This window comes from Dromiciops gliroides, chromosome 1 (assembly GCF_019393635.1).
Source record: "Dromiciops gliroides isolate mDroGli1 chromosome 1, mDroGli1.pri, whole genome shotgun sequence".
In the NCBI taxonomy this organism is placed as follows: domain Eukaryota; kingdom Metazoa; phylum Chordata; class Mammalia; order Microbiotheria; family Microbiotheriidae; genus Dromiciops; species Dromiciops gliroides.
The window spans coordinates 543,722,646-543,742,378 of record NC_057861.1 but is presented as its reverse complement, the minus strand read 5'-3'; the positions used below and the strand labels follow the sequence as shown (position 1 = coordinate 543,742,378).

General features: G+C 39.3%; 1 protein-coding gene across 4 annotated transcripts in view; it reads left to right on the top strand.

Moving 5' to 3' along the window:
- EEF2K (eukaryotic elongation factor 2 kinase) overlaps positions 1 to 16,358 on the top strand; it is a 75,241-nt gene extending 58,883 nt beyond the window's left edge. For all 4 annotated transcript variants that reach the window (XM_043972388.1, XM_043972385.1, XM_043972398.1 and 1 more), the window contains 3 exons: positions 1,463 to 1,587; positions 9,434 to 9,612; positions 14,564 to 16,358. In XM_043972388.1, coding sequence (XP_043828323.1) covers positions 1,463 to 1,587; positions 9,434 to 9,612; positions 14,564 to 14,673 — 414 coding nt within the window. In that variant the 3' untranslated portion in view covers positions 14,674 to 16,358. The remainder of the gene's footprint in view (positions 1 to 1,462; positions 1,588 to 9,433; positions 9,613 to 14,563) is intronic.
- The last annotated feature ends 3,375 nt before the right edge of the window (positions 16,359 to 19,733 follow it).

Below are 19,733 nucleotides of genomic sequence, written 5' to 3'. Positions count from 1 at the left end.
CCCAGGTTTCTCCTGATTTCTCAAAGGTCCAGCACTCTCTCCACTGTGCCATTACCACCTGGGGACATGAAATGTGATTGGATGGGAGGCACTGGTTCTCCTCAAGGACTGGCATATTATAAACCAAAAGAAGTGAGAATCACCACCCTTGTTCTTTGCTTCTCAGCCTTTTGCATTGTGTGATATGCCTATAAATTTTTTTTTTTTGCCATAGGGAAAGTACACTTTTTATTGACCAAAAATTTGTGGATAAGGGAAGCCAAAGGTAGAGAGTTGTGGGGAAAAGCCTAATTGGTTTATACACCACCAGGTAATATTTCAAAGAATCAATATGTCTTGGCATGCTAGTTGGGAAAACACTGCACTTCTGGTTTGCCAAAAAATAACTGTGTCACTCATCCAGACAACACCCTAATGAACACACAGAAAAGTGGATGCATCTTCCAAAAGGGTATCCCTCAGAGCTAGTAAGTGTCTTATCAGTCAGTCAATCATCAAAGCATTTATTAAGCACTTACTGTGTGCCACACACTGAGGATACAGAGGAACGGAAAAGGGCAAGAACAGATACTGCCCTTAAGGAGCTTACATTCTAATGGGGATATAACATATACATAAATCAATATATTCAAGATAAATAGAGAGTAGATGTAAGGTAGCCTTCGAAGGGGAGGTACTAGCAACTGGGAGGATTTCTATCTTGTCTCACCATGAAGTCATGGAGATGGCTTGGCTTTTGAAGCGGTACATGCAGTAAGGAACTCAAAGGAACTCTGAGTGAGAAAGAGGGATGATAACTTTGGCAACATGAGATCATTGGTTTTTAAGCCAGGGCTGGATGCTAGAATCTGGAAAATCACCATAAATACTGTTTGTGCTGAGGAAGGCCTGGCCGCTTGAATTTGGCAAGTGAAGTTCTTCTCAAGTAAACTCCTCTGTTTCCATATCTTCTCTTGTTGTCTTAGCAACAGATACGCTGAGATTGCCATGCTCCCTGCCTGATGGAATAACCAAATAGACAAAATATCATAAAAAGAGGAGGCATACTTATTCTTCCAGGCATGTATTCATAGCAGCTTCAGCAAGGACAGTATCCTCAGTGTCCAGCATTGCATAGTGGAGATCATAGCATCATAAATTTAGAACTGGAAGGGATCTTAGAAGCCAGTGGGCCTATCCTCTTTCATTTTATAAAGAAACTGAGGCCTATAAAAGTAAGTGGTTTACCCAGGGTCGCACAGCTGGCTAGTTCCTGAGGCAACATTCAAATTCAAGTTTTCCATCCTTTCCAAGCACAATGCTTGGAGTGGCTAATAATGTTTATTGAATTTAATTAAAAAAGAAAAAGCTTGATCTGTAAGATTCCCAGAGGTTCCATCTTAAAGCATGAAAGAAAAGAGAAATAAAGGAAGACATAGAGATATACATGCACGTTAATAATATTTTTGTGTTTATTTGATAGGAGTCAGAAGAGAACAGAACAAAAGGATTTGATTACTTACTGAAGGCGGCAGAAGCAGGTGACCGGCATTCTATGATCCTTGTCGCAAGAGCCTATGATACAGGCCTGAACCTCAGCTCTGACAGGTAATAATAATAATAACTTACATTTATATCAAACTTGATACTTTTCTAGTCACAAACCCTGAAGATAAGATAAGTTGCTCAACTAGCATCATCCCCATTTCACATGCATAGAGAAGACCTATGTTCAAGAGCAGCATCTGACATGTGCTGCGTATGTGATTCTGGGCAAATCATTTAACCTCCCAGTGTTCTGGGCAATTCTAAGGCTGTAAGTTACAGAGAAGCTGCTCCCCGGCATTAGTGGAGGAAATTTCCTCATCTGGACTATCCTATCTCGGTGGAATCACAAGTCCAGTCCTTATCCCTATACAGACAAGGAAATTGGGGCTCAGAGGAATTGGGCATTCTTCAGTCCTGTGAAGCCAGTTTGAGTGCTAAAACACTCAGATCTTCTGGCGCCCAAGTCTGGTACTCAGTCCACTGAACCCTCACTGCCCTGCAAAAAAAAAAAAAAAAATTATATAAAGAAAAAACACTGGCCCGAGAATCAGGAAACTTGGACTCTATGATGAGATTTGGGGGGGGGCAGTGAGGGTTAAGTGACTTTCCCAGGGTCACACAACTAGTTAAGTGTCAAGTGTCTGAGGTCGGATTTGAACTCAGGTTCTCCTGAATCCAGGGCCAGTGCTTTATCCACTGCGCCACCTAGCTGCCCCAAAATCCCGAATTTGCTGTTAATTGTCTGTGAGCTACTTGTGTTGTGTTTTCAAAGGAGAACATTTTTCTTTGAAGGCCATGGGATGATGTGATTGTGACAGTGAAGCCTGGGATCTGTGTATGGTCACTAAGAACAGTGCTGTTGTTGTGCATGCCCATGATGTTTTTGATCTCCCATGAGCTGAGCAGACATTCCTAAGTTCTATTTCCAGTAATGTTTGAAGGATTTGCATTAATACATGTATCTTCTCTTGCCTGTTCCCTCTCCTGTGCAAGGATGTGCAGTTATGAAAAGCACAGGGTTTAAGAGAAGATATGTATATGTATGCATACATATTACTTTTGTACATATGTATGTAAACACACATTTATAGATGCATATGTGTTATAGTTACACATTCTCACACACACAATCACCAGGATCTACTGCTTATACTCACTCTTGAAGGCCAATTAATAAATTTTCATTGTGAGCATTTATATCTTAGAAATCAGTAAAAGCTACAAATCAGGGTTTGATTTCTTGTATTTTTGATTGTATAGACTCAAGAAAGTAATTGATTAAATGTTATTAGGGCAGATTAAATTTAAAGGTGTATCATGGCCATATTTCTTCCCGTCTCCACACTGTGTCCTATACCCCCATCCCACCCAAGATCCTGTTGTTAAAACATTTACTAGCAGACTCCTGTCTGTAACCAAAGAACAAAACAAAAAGACCTGAACCACTCAGGGAATGAAGCCATAACCTTGTCCTCTTTATCTTTGCTGTGCTTGATACTGAGCCAAAGTGAGCAGGAAAGTTATAGTATGGGATCCATTTAAATGCCTTGAGTTGAGGGGTGAATGTATTGTGGGATAAGAAATTTGTTTTCACTAAAAGACCTTAGAACTCAGGTCAATACATTGACCAATCTTAACTCTAAAGAAATGAGAGTGAGGGGCAGCTAGGTGGCGCAGTGGATAGAGCACTGGCCCTGGAGTCAGGAGTACCTGAGTTCAAATCAGGCTTCAGACACTTAACACTTTACTGTGACCCTGGGCAAGTCACTTAACCCCAATTGCCTCACTTGAAAAAAAAAAAAGAAATGAGAGTGAAACATAATGTAATTTAAATGGAAAGAATTAGCTGTATTTCTAGTAAAATATGTTTGCCACTAAAACCTTTACAAGTTATATTTGGTGCTATTTAACATGATGCATGGGCTGAGTAATGTGTACAGTTAGCAGGTTCTTGAATGGCCTCGTTTGTTTTGGCATCTTTACAAAAAGTTGTGCCCACTTTTGATAGAAGAGTGCAGATTAAGACCCATGATGTCAGACATGGTCAATTTGTCTGATTTGCTTAACTGTTTACAAAGGAACGCTCTAATTAGCAGGGGAAGCAGCATAGGGGAAAGCAACAATAATATTTTTAAAGGGATCAGTTAAGCTTTTAAAAAGAGTCGTCCAAGTATGAGTCTTCAAGATCAGGTAAATAAAGCAATGAAAAGTCCAAAGTGTCCTTGAGCCTTTATGCAGCACAGTGAAGATTCAAAAGGCAGAACATTCTTGACAGGGAAATGGGTGGGTTTGAATTTGTTCAAATATTTTTTTACTAATATTTTTTGTTTTTACATAACTTTCATTGCTATATATGCCTCTCTCCTATCAAGCTATCCCTTGTGACAAAGAATAAAAAGAAGAGAGATTTTTAAAAAACAATTCAGTAAAACCAACTAATGTGTCAACAATCTTAACAATTTTTGTAATATTTCATATTCCATACTCATAGTTCCCCACCTCTTCAAAAAAGGAAGTGAGGTACATTTTCTCAGCTCTTCTGTAGGACCAGCCTTGACCCTTATAAAATTATACATTATTTCCTTTTTGTTGTTGTTCTTTTCCTTTACATTGTTATGGTTATTATGTATCTTGTTTTACTGGTTTCATGTATTCCCTCTGTATCCATTCATAGATGTCTTTGAAAGGTGGTCTTCACTTATTTGTTAAATAGTAGGGGCTGGCTAAATTTTGGAGGTAGTGTTATTATAGGGTCAATTGGTTGAACTAGCATTTACTAAGCATCTTCTTGTTGTTTGTCCTTTGTTCTCTTTTATTTTGTTTTTGTATTTTTCCCCCTGGGGCAATGGGGGTTAAATGACTTGCCCAGGGTCACACAGCTAGTATTAAGTGTCTGAGGTCAGACTTGAACTCAGGTCCTGCTGAATCCAGGGCCAGTGCTTTATCCACTGTGCCACTTAGCTACCCCCTGTCCTTTGTTCTCAAAGAGGACCTTGACATCAGGTTGATATCATAACTTGCACTGAATTGGATTTAAGTGAGAGTGGGCTGTGCAGAGTCACCAATTTCATTCTCTCCTCCAAAACCATCTGGGTCTGGCAGCAAGATGTACATATGGGACGACTGGAGATGGCCCCGGATGTTTAAGGCAATTGGGGTTAAGTGACTTTGCCCAGACATAAGCTAGTGTCTGAGGTGAGTTTTGAAGTCAGGTTCTCCTGACTCCAGGACTAGTGCTTTATCCACTGCACCACCTAGCTGTCCAACTGAGTACCTATAATATGTCAGGCTCTGTACTAAGCACTGGGAATACAAAGAAAGGGGGAGAAAAGGTCCCTCCTCCTGTCAGGGGCCACATAGTCTAATGGAGGAGACCATGCAGACAACCATGCACAAACAAGATATGTACAAGATAAAACAGGGAGTAATTTCAGAGGGAAGGCACACAAATTAAGGAGAATTGGGAAAGGCTTCTTGTAATAGGTAGGGATTTAGCTGAAACTTGAAGAAAGCCAGGAGACAGAGATAAGGAGAAAGAACACTCCTTCCAGGCTGGGGAACAAATGGCCAGTGAAAACAGTTGGAATGATATGCTAGCCTTCAAAGAGAACCCTAAAATTTTAGAGCCAAAAAGACTCTTAGAGAACTAGTCCAAACCTCTCAATCTTGAGATAAAGAAACTTTCCCAAGGTGACACAAACTAGAATTGGAGCCCCTCTGCTACAGTTTTCCACACTTAATAGATGAAGAGTGGTTTAGTAAAGTAGTTGTTAAAGCTCCTAATTAACTCATAAACCACATTTGTTGGTGTTGGGATTTTTGGTTTGTTTTTTTTTAATGGTGAGGCAGACATCCATTGGGAGTCAAGCCAAGGGGACAACTGTTTGGCCCCTCTGTTGGAGTGCAAGGCACTCTGGAAGGCCAGAGAAGCCATTCTATCTGCTTAACACCTGGCTTTCTTCTTGCCTCTTCTAGAATAGTCTTGGCTAAATTCTTTTTGGGGCTAAGGTTTCTCACACCTGGTATCAGCCCTAAGGAAGAAATGTTTCATACAATCGAGAGATTTTTCCAGTGCTAAATAGGATAAAGAATTAAATGAGGAATATTTGTTTATATTATAAGGAAAGGAATGGAAGAGATAACATAGAACTTGGGGCTTTTGATACTCCAGCTTAATTGATCAACCTCCTTTCCCCCAGAAGGCTCCATTAAAGGATCTTGAGGTCTACAAGTGACAATGAAGTGTGCCCTCCTCTACCAGGAAACCTAGGAGCCCACGTGAGAAACAATCAATCATTCAGGCTTTGTGCTAGGTGCCAGGGATACAAAAAGCAAAAAAAAGACATATTACCTGCCCTCAGGGAGCTTGTATTATTTGGGGAGAATATATAATTATGTACATAAAAAGTACAAGGTAATTAATGAGGGAAGGCACTAGCAGTTTGGGGATGAGAAAAGGCAAACTCTAAAACTATTCTATCAAATTCATATAGGAAGGGATTCCTTAGGGTAGCAAATTGACCTAGAAAACCACAAATTAACATTATGTTGTATTGTATTTGTATTTATTTTGTTAAATATTTCTCAATTACATTTTAATTTGGTTCAGGCCACATTCAGTTTGACACCTCTGCTTTAGAAGGAGTGAATTTCAGCCCTGGGGATTGGCCTGAAGAAGTCTCTGGAGGAGGGAAGAGAAGGAAGGACAGAGAGAAGTCCAGTTTGACTAGACTAATATACAGACAGGGGAGTAATTTGTAATGAAACTGGCAAGATAGGATGAAGCCAGATTGTGAAAGACTTTAAATGCCAAATAGAGGTGTTCAGATCTTGTCCTAGAAGCAATAGGGAGTCAGTGCATGGAATTTATTGAAGAGGGAAGTGACATGATGAGTTCTGTACCTATTCTTAGTAACCATACACAGGTCCTCAGCTTCACAATTGAATAAGTTCTACATGTGTATTGAACATGGTGGCACATAGGGATGGATTGGAGTGTGGAGAGACTTGAGTCAAGGAGACCAATTAAGATTCTGTTTATTGCTATAGTCCTGGTGAGAGGTCTATACTAAGGTGGTGACTGTGGGAGTAGTGGTAAGGGGTGGGATGGGAGAGATGCTGTAGAGGCAAAAAAAAAAAAAGAGTATTTGGCAACTGATTGGATATATGGGATAAGGGAGAGTGAAGAGTTGAAGGCAGCTCAAGGGTACCAACCTGGGAGACCTGAAGGACAATTGTGTCTTTGACAAAATAAGGGAGTTTGTTAGAGAGGTTTGGAAGGAAAAATAATTAATTCTGTTTTGAACTTATGTTTGAGATGTCTCCAGAGCATCCAGTTTGAAATGGAGCTCAGCAGAAAAACTAGGGCTGAATATGTAGACCTGGGATCCATCTGTATAAGAATGAAAGTTCCATCCATGGGAGCTGATTAGTTCACCAAGAGTATATATAGAGAAAAGAGAGCTCAGGACAGAGCCTTGGGATCTATCCACAGTTGTGTGTTTAATCATTTTTTGGCCATGTCCAACTCAGTGTGAGCCCATTTGGGATTTTCATGGCAAAGATACAGGAGTGGTTTGCCATTTCCTTCTCCAATTCATTTCACAAATTAGGAAACTGAGGCAGGCAGACTTAAGTGAATTGCCTAGGGTCACACAGCTAGTGCCTGAGGCTGAATTTTAACTCAGGAAGATGAGTCTTCCTAATTCCAGGCCTAACAACACACTATCCACTTTGCCACCTAGCTCCCCGACCCCCTCCCCCCATCCACAGTTAGGAGACATAATATGGATGATGATCCAGCATAGGAGTCTAAGAAGGAGAGCCAGGAGAAAGGGATGTCATGAAAACCAAGAAGGAAAGGTTGCTTGGTAACTGGAGACCCTCCTGGACTCACTTGTTTTAGAAGCATGGGGTGAGGGGGCAGCTAGATGCCTCAGTGAATAGAGCACTGGCCCTGGAGTCAGGAGTACCTGAGTTCAAATCTGGCTTCAGACATTTGACAATTACTAGCTGTGTGACCCTGGGCAAGTCACTTAACCCCAATTGCCTCACCAAAAAAAAAAAAAAAAGCATGGGGTGAGGAAAAGAATACAGCTCCTTCAGGGCAGAGACTACCTTTTGCCTCATTTTACATCACCAACACTTAGCACAATGCCTATTGCATAATAGGCCCTTAATAAATGTTTATAGACTGATTGATGGATAACACTCCTAGCCTATAGGAGAGATGTAGTATAGGTATGCTTTTATAGAGTGACCACTGGGTGCCCATCATTGTCCCCTAGGTACTGGTGATGGCAAACCAAGTAAGACAGAACACACATAAGACCATCTCCTGCTATCTAGGTCAACCTGTACATGAAAGGAATCCTCACTATGACATACTTTGCAAGTAGTCATCTGGTCTCTACTTGAAGACCTCGAACAAAGACAAATCCTCCACTTCCCAAGGAAGCCTGTGCCATTTTTGAACAGCTCTGCTTGTTAGGAAGTTTTTCTTGATGCCACACCTAAATCAGCTTCTTTACAAATTCCGCCCTTGGCTCCTGGTACTGCCTTCCTAGGCCAACCAAAATGAATCTAATCCCTTTTCCCCATGGCCTCCCTGCTGATACTTGTCAAGACAGCTATCGTGTGCTCCCTCTATATTAAACATGCCTCATTCCTTCAGCTGATTCTTAGACCGTATTCTCAAGGGTGTGACACTCTCCTGGTTGACCACTTCTCATCACTCTCCAATTTATCAATGTCTTTCTTAAAACATGGTGCTCATAATGGAACACAGTACTCCAAATGAGATTGGACAAGGACAGAGTACAAGGGCACTACCACATCCCTAATCCTGGAACTTTGCCTCTCTTAACACAAGCCAAATTTGCATTAGATTTTTTGGATACTCTGTCACACTGCTGACTCATATTAAGCTTGCAGAGTGCTAAGACTTTTTTCAGCTCTTTTTCAGAACAGCTGACTTTCTCCAGTTCTCCATTTTGTATTTGTGAAATTGATTTTGTCAACCCAAGTGCGATATTTTTATAATTCTCCATTTTGAATTTCATCTTCTTAGCTTCAGCCCATTGCTGTAGCCCAGAGGTTCTTTTTTTTTTTTTTTTTTTGGTGGGGCATTGGGGGTTAAGTGACTTGCCCAGGGTCAAACAGCTAGTAAGTGTCAAGTGTCTGAGGCCGGATTTGAACTCAGGTACTCCTGAATCCAGGACCGGTGCTTTATCCACTGTGCCACCTAGTCGCCCCCATAGCCCACAGGTTTAAAGTGGTGCACAAAAACCTCCTGGGGGTCCCCAAGACTCTTTAAAGGTCACAAGGTCAAAACTTTTCATAATAACACTAAGGTGATTTACCTATTAAAATACTCCTTCCTATTCCAACCACATATCTGTGTGAGGCCAGATTTTCAAGTACTCCAACCAAAATCACATATCCCAAACAGTTGAATGCAGCAGAAATGAGAATCCATTTGTCCTCTATTAAGCCAAACATTAGAGAAATTTGCCCCCCCCCCGAAAAGGCAAAAAATGCTATTCTTCTCACTAAATTTATTTTTTTTTTTAGAAAATGGGAGGGGGTTTTCATAAAATGTCATTTATGATGATATGAAGTGTTTCTTATATTTAAGTAAATCAATAAATATTTTATCTGTTTTAATTTCTAATATAGTAAATATTGATAGATATAACCCATATAAACAAAAGATCTTTGGAAGAGTCCTTAAAAATTTTAAGAGTGTAAAGAGGTCCTGAAAGTTTGAGAACCACTGATCTAGTACCATTGTGATCCTCTTGAAGCCTGTTTCCAACATCCACCTGCATCCTTGACCCATTATATAAGCTCTCCCCCTCTATTACTTTGATAAACTTTTCTTTTTTGTTTCTACCCCATCCCCCAGGACACAGAACTGGAAGGAAGCCCTACACTGGTATGATACTGCATTAAACACAACCGATTATGATGAAGGAGGTGAATACGATGGGATACAGGATGAACCCCGGCACACACTCTTGGCAAGAGAGGCTGAGATGCTGTTTACAGGTGGCTTCCAGTTAGAAAAGGACCCACAAAGATCAGGTAGGACGGCTATTTCCCTTGTTGGATGGAATGGCTGTAGGGAAAGCTTTGGCCTTATCAGTGGTCACTTCATCAATTCTTTCTCGAGATTCTGCTGGGGCCTAGTACCATGTTAATTTTGTGTTAGCTATAAACTAAGTATAAGATAAAGCCCCTGCTCTCAGGGAACTTGTAATTCTGTTTAGAAGACATAACTAAAATACAAAGGAGTTCAAGAGAGATGTTATTATTGAAGCCATAAAGTGGGGTGGGAAAGTGGAAGGAAATCCCTTTTGGCTAGAGTAGTCTTAAAAGGCTTCCTAGAAGAGGAAGGTGGACTTTGAATGATGGAGTAGGATTTTCAGAACCCCAGCACCATCAAGGAAAACCAAGAACTACAATAATATGTAATGGAATAAGAGAGGTTTTCCCACTAAAAACAGGCCCAAAACAAGGGTGTTCACTTAAATAAGGGTACTCAACTTTCATCATTAATAAATGACAAAGTGTAAGAAATGCTGTTTGTGTGATCATGGCCCCCAGAAACTTAACCTGTTAGTGCTCTAGGCAATTCTCTAAGAATTCTCAATGAAGAGAAGGTGCCAGCCTTTAGAGGAATTTTCTTTTTTCCTTTTTCTTTTTTTTCTTTGGAGGGCATTGAGGGTTAAGTGACTTGCCGAGGGTCACACAGCTAGTGTCAAGTGTCTGAGTATGGATTTGAACTCAGGTCCTCATGAATCCAAGGCAGTGCTTTATCCACTGCGCCACCTAGTTGCCCCAACTAGAGGAATTTTCTTATCCAGGTGTTCCTATACTGAGAGAGAACTGTGTGGCTCACAAAGCTCTGGGGCTAGAGTCAGGAAGACCTCAGTTCAAATCCAGCTTCAGCTACTTCCCAGCTATGTGACCCCCAAACAAGTCACTTAACCTCTGGTTGCCTGTTTCCTCATCTGTAAAATGGGGATAATAATAGCATTTACCTCCCAGAGTTGTGATGAGATTTAAATGAGATAATATTTGTAAAGTACTTGGCACATAGTACGTGCTATATAAGTATTAGCTACTATCACTATTATTATCAGTAAAAATTACAAATCCATTCTCTATCTCTATGAAAAATCCTAGCAATAAGACAAGTAAAAGAAATCAGGGGCATTTATGTGGGAATGAAGAGGTCAAAATATCACTTTCTTGTAGATAAATTGATGAAATAGTTAGAAAACCCAGTGTCCTCAACAAGAAAGACTAGACAAAATAAATGAATTTACATTCCAGGTTATAGACATAGTTTTTGAACTCTCTGGTAATCTTCTTACCCAGCTTCTTCATTCCAAGAAGCTGTGGTCTCATTCCTTCCTTCAGTAAATACTTATTTGCATTCTTTTATACTACCAATAAAAACCAAGAAAATGTTATAAAAACAAGAGACCCCATTCACACATTAAAAAGAAATTAAGGGGGGCAGCTAGATGGCGCAGTGGATAGAGCACGGGCCCTGGATTCAGGAGTACTTGAGTTCAAATCTGGCCTCAGACACTTAACACTTACTAGATGTGTGACCCTGGGCCAGTCACTTAACCCCCAATTGCCCCGCAAAAAAAAAAAAGAAAAAGAAATTAAGGGGCAGCTAGGTGGTGCAGTGGATAAAGCACCGGCCCTGAATGGGACGTTTAATGCCCATGGGTGAGTCTAATCACCAAATGACAGTTCTCTCCAAATAAATTAACGGATGTAGCATAATATCCATCAAATGGTGGGTTTTTTAAAATAGCCATGATTAAATTTCTATGGGAAATCAAACTGGCAAGAATATCCAAGAGGGAAAAACATGCTCAGTCTCTAAAACTTAATAATAAAATGGTTATCATCCAGACTGTCTGGGATTGGGCAAAAAACAGAAAAACAAATAGAAAAATAAGACTAACAAAATAGAGTAGTGATACCAGAAATAGAAGCAATTATATAGTAAGTATTTGTGGTCCACAAACCTATGGAAAATAAAAACTAGGGAAATGATTCTCTAATAAATATTGTTGAAATGTACATATATATTCCATTTCTGTTTATACATATATGTATACTCAATTATATTAAATAAAATTATGTAGAACAAAAAATCTGTAAACAAAAAAGAAAAATAATATGTATATCTCGTAAGGGTTTATTTACAGCAAATCCTAAGAGACAAGAAGTATGTCTCTAAAACCTTAAAGGAGCTAATTTGAACATTCATGGGAAAACACCCATTCACCAGTGAATAAATGGTAAAAGAATATGCACAGACAGTTTTCTAAAGAGTACACACTGAATCCAACTAGTCACTTGGGGGGAAAAAATGTCCCATCTCCTTAATAATCACAAATACCCATTTGGCAAAAAAAAATAAACAGAAATTATAAAAGTTGGTGAAGCTCTGAAGAAACAGGTATACTCATACATCTCTGGCAGAATTACAGATTGGTGGTATCTTTTTGGAGAACAATACACTATATCATATCCTTTGATTCAATAGTCGCACAATTGGAAGTTTACTCAAAGAACATTACCAAAGAGTTTTATGTTGTTGTTTTTTAAGAAGTGTATGTTATGGGGCAGCTAGGTGGCACAGTGGATAGAGCACCGGCCCTGGAGTCAGGAGTACCTGAGTTCAAATTTGGCCTCAGACACTTAACACTTACTAGCTGTGTGACCCTGGGCAAGTCACAACCCCAATTGCCTCACTAAAAAAAACAAACCAGAAGTGTATGTTTATTATACCATTGTTATTTGTAATTGTAGAAAATCATTAATGCCCCATAGTTATTATTCTTAGAACTTGGAATGACATGGAAAAGGAATTTTAAAACATGCAAAAACACAAGAAATATCAAGTGAAGAAAGCAGAGCCAGATCCTGTCCCATTGGCTGCAACTCTACAAAAGGAAAACCAAATATACAAATACAGGGGTGAATGGAAAGACAGTGGGATGAGTCCAGAGGACCACCTCCTTTCTGACAAATCTGATAGACTCATGAAGGAGACACATTTTCTAACATAGCTAATGTGTAGTTTTGAATGGCTATGCTTATTTGTTTTTTTTTAATTTCTTTTCTATTTTAATTCAATTTTATTTATTTCCAGTTGCAAAATTCTCTCCTTCTGGTCTTCCCTTACTCATTGAAAAAGCAAGAAAAACAAAACCCAATAATCATGCAAAGTAAATTCTTACAATTGCCATATCCAAATATATGCTTGAATCTGCACTCTGAGTCCATCATCCCTAAATGGAGTTGGGTAGCATGTTTTTTCATGTCTCCCCTGGAACTCTGATTGGTTCCATTGTGTTCCTAAGTCTTTAAAGTTGTTTGTCCTTACAGAGTTGTTGTTATCATATAAATTATTCTCCTGGTTCTATTTACTTTGTATCAGTTTATACAAATCTTCCCAGACTTTTCTAAAACTACCCCCTTCGTCATTTTTTACAACACAGTGGTATTTCATCACATCCTCCCCTGATGGGCACCCTCCCCATTTCTAATTCTTTGCCACCATGGAAAGAGCTGCTATAAATATTTTTATTTCTCTGGGTCCTATTCCACTTTCTTTGATTTCCTTGAGATAGAGACCTAGTAATGGTATCACTGGGTCAAAGGGTATGCACAGTTGAATAACTTTGGGGTATGATTCCAAATTGCTTTCCAAGATGGCTGAACCGCTTCACAGCTCCATTAATATGCCTGTTTCCCCACTGCCCTCCAGTATTTGTCATTTTCCTTTTTTGTCAACTTTGCCAATCTGATGAGTGTGAGGTGATATATCAAAGTTGTTTTAACTTGCTTTTTTCTAATTATTAGTAATTTAGAGCATTTTATCATATGACTAATTATAGTTGGTCTTTTCTTATGAATTTGAATTCAGTGCCTTATATATCTTAGAAATGAATTCGTCAGAGAAACTTTCTGCAAAGATTTTGGGGGGGCAATGAGGGTTAAGTGACTTGCCCAAGGTCACACACTTACTAGCTGTAACCCTCATTGCCCTGCCCAAAAAAAAAAATTTTTTTTTCCCCACAGTTTACTATTTCACCCATAGAATTAAATTATCAAGCATAGGGGGCAGCTAGGTGGTGCACTGGATAAAGCACTGTCCCTGGATTCAGGAGTACCTGAGTTCAAATCCGGCCTCAGATACTTAACACTTACTAGCTGTGTGACCCTGGGCAAGTCACTTAACCCTCATTGCCCTAAAAAGAAAAAAAAAAATTATCAAGCATATCCTAGAATCATAAGTTAGATCTTAAGGGAAACTTGGAGGCAATCACCACTCTACCTCTACAATGTGCTTGAGCCATTCCTACATAGAGTGGGAATGAGGAAGGAGTAGTTGTGTGTCTTATTGGAGCTTTTCAGAAAAGGGGAAAGCATTTTTTTTTTTAATTTTTTTTAGTGAGGCAATTGGGGTTAAGTGACTTGCCCAGGGTCACACAGCTAGTAAGTGTTAAGTGTCGAGGCCGGATTTGAACTCAGGTACTCCTGACTCCAGGGCCGGTGCTCTATCCACTGTGCCACCTAGCTGCCCAAGGGAAAGCATTTATTAAACACCAGGCACTATACCAAGTGCATTAAAAATATTATTTGATCCTCACAAAATCCCTATGTATTAGGTGCTATCATTATTCCCATTGTATGGATGAAGAAAGGGGGAAAATAGAACTTATGTGACTTGACCAGGGTCACACAGCTAGTAAGTATTTGAGACTGCATTTGAACTCAAGTCCTCTTAACTTCAAGCCCAGAGCTCTATCCACTGCACTATCTTCTTTGTTCCTTGTCTTAACAACCCTGAAAAAGAGAAATCTTTTTCTGCTGACCTAATAAATCTCTTCCACAGCAAGTTTGGCCCTTGGCAAATTGAATCTGGTTTTGTTTGCCCATGATTGTCTTTGTAACCCCATTCAGAGAACAGATTTCATTGTGTTGCTTTCTTTTTCAGGTGACCTATACACTGCAGCTGCAGAGGCTGCCATGGAAGCCATGAAGGGCCGGCTAGCCAATAAGTACTATGAGAAAGCTGAAGAAGCATGGGCATTGATGGAGGACTAGCCCACGGAAGCCGTCACCATCGTCTTTGTACATATTTGGGGGGTGGGATTTTTTTTTAAGCTGGAAAGAAGAAAGTGACTTTCTTCATTTGTCCCTAAAAATGCATTTTTTATGTGTTGTGAAACTGACTTTTGTATTTCACATTTGGACTTTGGGGATTTCCCTTTGCTATAAGCAAAGAAACATATATATGCCTGTGAAGGCTACAAGTATATTTGTTGGGGTGAGGGAGGGAAGGGGGTAAACAGAAGTAGCGTCGTGAACTTAGGCCTACTTTTTGAGGTTATATTATCAATAAACATAACCTTTTTTTTTAAATATATTTTTTAACTGTTAGAATGGAGTGAGCTGCTTCCTTTCTAAGGGAAGAAGCTATATATGTTGAGCTGTATTTACTCCTTTCTGTCTTCTGTGAACAATGTTAATATTTTGGTCACCAAAATAACATTGGCTAAACGAAAAAAACCTTGGATTCCACAACTCCAAAGACTCTTTCATTTCTGGGAGGTAGGTAGGAATCTTCAGGTTTGCCTTTCATGAAATAAAAATGGATTGGGGAAACTTAAGTTTGGAAATGTTTTGGAAGAAAGTTAAAAAGTCTCCTCCTGTGGAATTATTTTTCCAGATTTCCATGGGTGACCACAGTCCCATTGTCCCAAAGGCCTGTCTGTTCCTGGGGAGTGTGGGATACCGCTTCAGGTTTCCTTTTGTGGCCAGCCAGCTGATTGAGGAAACCATACATTTGGAAACATTTCAAAATAAAGTTAGAAAGTCTCCTAACATGGAATTGTTCTTGCAGATTTCCATGGGTGCCCAGGTTAGGAGAGAATGTAGCTCACCTTAGCTCTTGCCACCACGGGGAGCGTTCTGCTGATTTCTCTCTATTCATTCAGCTCAGATGCCTTTATTTTTAGTCATTTGACTAATACTATTACACAGCAAAAAATATATATATACTATTTTGAATTATATTTCCTTCAGCAAGCTTTTAAATAAGAGGTTTGATAAAATTGTATGCAACATATTTCTACCTCCAAGTCTTAAATTATCTAGTGGGGAGCAGAATAGTTATAAAGCAAACATTTGAGAAAATGATATTGTTGCATGTTTGAGCTTTTTTTTTTCATCCTAGTCAAAATTTATTCATCATCTTAATGTAAAAACACACCTCACCACAGAAGACCTTTGTGTGGTATTATGGTATTCTTGGCCTTCAACATCCACCAGATTTTCTTCATTATTATTTTTTGTCTGATTCTCCACTGATCCGAATGTAATTTTCAGCTCCCTAGTTCCATTGATAGTCTATTGAGAACTGTATTGCAAGTAAAGACTCATTTATTCATACTCAGTTAATTCAGTTTGTTCACATGTTGCCAGACTGAAATTTGTCTTTGCTTATCCAGTCTTCTCTTCAAAAACTGCAAATTAATAGTACAAGTAAAATTTTGGGGCAAATGTTTTAAAAACATGGATAAGGACAAACTTATCATATAGCCTGAAGCACTTTACTAGCATCCATCTCCATGGAAACAAGTGATATGTTAATTACAAAGCATTTTTATCTGTTCCTTGTAGACTGTCCTCTAAGGAATACTACTGGAAAAGCACTTTTGTTGATCTTGTTTCAGTTACTGTATGGCCTTGAAAATAATAAAAATTCATTTCTTTTTTTTAAAAAAGTTTGTAATTCAAAATTTTTGCTAATTAATCCTACCACCACCAGATTATTGAAGTTTTATGAGTGACAACTGTATGTATGAGTGACAAATGTGTTATCTGGCTGCTAGCTTCATGTAACTGTTCTTTCCCCTCTCCCAAACTGGGTTATAAATTACTAGATTATAAATTGATTTAGAGGCAATCTAGTGTAGTAGGAAAAGTGTTAAAATCCACATCAGTTTTAGATTCTTTCCCACTAATAATTCAGTGACCATAAAATAAATCACTTAATTTATGTGGCAGCTAGGTGGTGCTGTAGATAAACCTTAAGCCTAGAGTCAAGCATACCCAAGTTCAAATGTGGCCTCAAACACTTAGCTATATGACCTTGGGCAAGTAATTTTCCCATTTGCCTCAACTTTCTCATCTGTAAAATGGGGGTGATAATAGCACCTTCCTTCCGGAGTTGTTGTGAGAATCAAATGAGATAATTATAAAGCGCTTGCCCTATATAAGTGTTATTTCCATATCTGTAAATTGAGGTTAACAACACATAAAGTATAGATAAAACAGGGTGGTTGTGAGTATTAAATGAGATTAAAGCACTATATGAATTGGGCGATAGGGTTTAGGATTGATATATCTTCCATAATAGCATATAATCCAACTTACATAGGTGCCCAAGAAATTCCAGGTGAGTGAGTAAAGGAAGAAAATTGAGAACCCTCACTTCATCCTTGTCTTCACATCAAGTCTTTAGTTTCTTGCTCTCCCAATCACAATCTTACCTTAGTCATGATCAGGGGGTAAAATTAAGTAGCCTTATATTTCCTTGATGTCTTAGAGACTAGGGGAGTTGAAGTTTAATTCAAAGCCCTTTTTTTGCATGTTCTTTCAAAGTCTTTCTGTGTTCAAGAGCTGCCTTTCTAAAGAGGTAGAAGAATTTATTCCACTTTTTAAAATTCCAATTTTTTGATATCAAGTGGCCTGCATTTCCACCAGATAGTTGCTTGTAGCCTGGCTATTATAGGAAAAAACAAATTGGAAAATACCACCTCTCACAAAGACTCTAGACCTAAAATTCCTTATTAAGATACTAATGTGGGGCAGCTAGGTGGCGCAGTGGATAAAGCACTGGCTCTGAATTCAGGAGGACCTGAGTTCAAATCCAGCCTCAGACACTTGACACTTACTAGCTGGGTGACCCTGGGCAAGTCACTTAACCCTTGTTGCCCCACCCCCCAAAAAAGATACTAATATAATAAAAAAGAAATAGAACATTCAAAATGAAGGGGAATTTTATACATCACTTAATATCAACCTCCTTATTTTACAAATGAGGGAATTGACGTCCAAATGGGTTCTAATGCTAGTTCATGGAAAGGGCATGTAATTTGTTTCTTCTAGGGTCAGTTGTTTTGGAGAAGAATAGGAGCTGATTTGAGCCCATGAAGTAAAATAAGTCTAATTACCATTCAGTGGGGACAGCTGGGTGGCAAGGTGGATAGAGTGCCAAGCCTGGTGTCAGGAAGACTCAGCTTCCTGAGTTCATATCTGACCTCAGATACTAACTGTGTGATCCTGGGCAAGTTACTTCACCCTGTTTGCCTTGGTTTCCTCATCTGTAAAATGAGTTGGAGAAGGAAATGGCAAACCACTCCCGTATCTTTGCCAAGAAAATCCCAAATGGGGTCATGAAGAGTCAGACATGACTGACCAACAAAAGCTGTCAATAGCCTGACTTGGTTGAAAATTTTTGCGTGTGTGTGAGGCAGTTGAGGTTAAGTGACTTGCCCAGGGTCACATAGCTAGTAAGTGTTAAGTGTCTGAGGACAAATTTGAACTCAGATCCTCCTGAATTCAGGGCCAGTGCTTTACTCACTGCACCACCTAGCTGCCCCTGGTTCAATTTTTTAAATGGAGCTATTCCATAAAAGAAATGCATCATGAATAACAAAATTAAAATACAATGATTCTGGCTGTCGAAGTTGGCTTCTCCTCAGAGGTTGGGGATGGTGAGAGGGAGGGAAAGATAAAAGACTGAAATTAACCCTAGCAAGTCAAGATAAGGACTGGCCCTTGTTAATATTTGTTTGCCGTTTTAGTACTTAGTTTCATCCTGACACAGTTTTCCTACATTACACAGGTATGTTCAGCTTGTGTTGGGGGTAGTGAGGCAAAACGGGCATCTGATAAGGTCAGCTGGTTCTTGGCATTTCTTACTCCTCTCAAACAAGCCTTCTGACTAAAACCACATGGACTATGTCTGGGAAGATGGCTCACATTACTTCTTCCCTTTGTCCCTCAAAGTTCTAATTCATCCTTCTGAATAAAGAAGTCACTTCTTTCTTTCCTTGTGTTTTCTGAAGACAGTGAGTTACTTGAAAAGAAATTTGCTCCATGTTATCATGATTCCTTTCTGGTCTGCTGCAGGATCAGAATTAAACAAACCAAGAAAATAAAAAGCTGTGATTTTTTTTAATGGAAGTCACCCATTTTGGTAGGCTTCCTTTTGTATCTGAAATCTAATCCAGAACACTTCTTCCTACTGTTAGCATAAGAGACTTTTCTGGCATGTCAGTTTTCAAAAACCCTCAATGACTCCTTAGCAGTCACAAGAGATAATACAAACCACTTGAGACCCTCAGTGATCTGGTTTCCAACCTACTTTGCAGCCTCATTTGACTTTGTTCTCTCCCAGTAATGGTTATCAAAGTGTAATTTGGAGGTCCCCAAGAACCTTTCAGGGGGTCAAAACTATTTTCATAATAATACTACAGTGGGGGCAGCTAGATGGCGCAGTGGATAAAGCACTGGCCCTGGATTCAGGAGTACCTGAGTTCAAATCCGGCCTCAGACACTTGACACTTACTAGCTATGTGACCCTGGGCAAGTCATTTAACCCTCATTGCCCTGCCAAAAAGAAAAGAAAAGAAAAAATAATAATACTACAGTGTTATAGTTCCTAATATGGTAAATATCAGTAGATGTAACCCACATGAAAGCTAAGTGTAAAGGGACTGCAGAAGTGGGAGGTCCACAAGTGTTGTGATTGCGAATGCCACATATTTCAGACTTTGATATATCAACCAGTTATGCTGACTTTCCCCCCTCTTTGTCTTTTAAAAAATGTTATTTGTTATATGGGATGGTTCTCAGGGAGAAAGGAGTACTGGGGAAAACTATAATGAGGCAGAGAAACAAAACTCAATATCAATGAAAATGTAGAGAAAAAAAATTGTAGCGTGATCCTGAGATCAAAAAGTTTGAGAACTGCTGCTTTATATGAACTCCATGTTTATCTGAACTAGACTGCTAATTACGTCCACTACATTTGTCCTGCACTCTTCCACAATGTATTCATGCCTTCCTCAGACACTATGTGGCCCTAGGCAAGT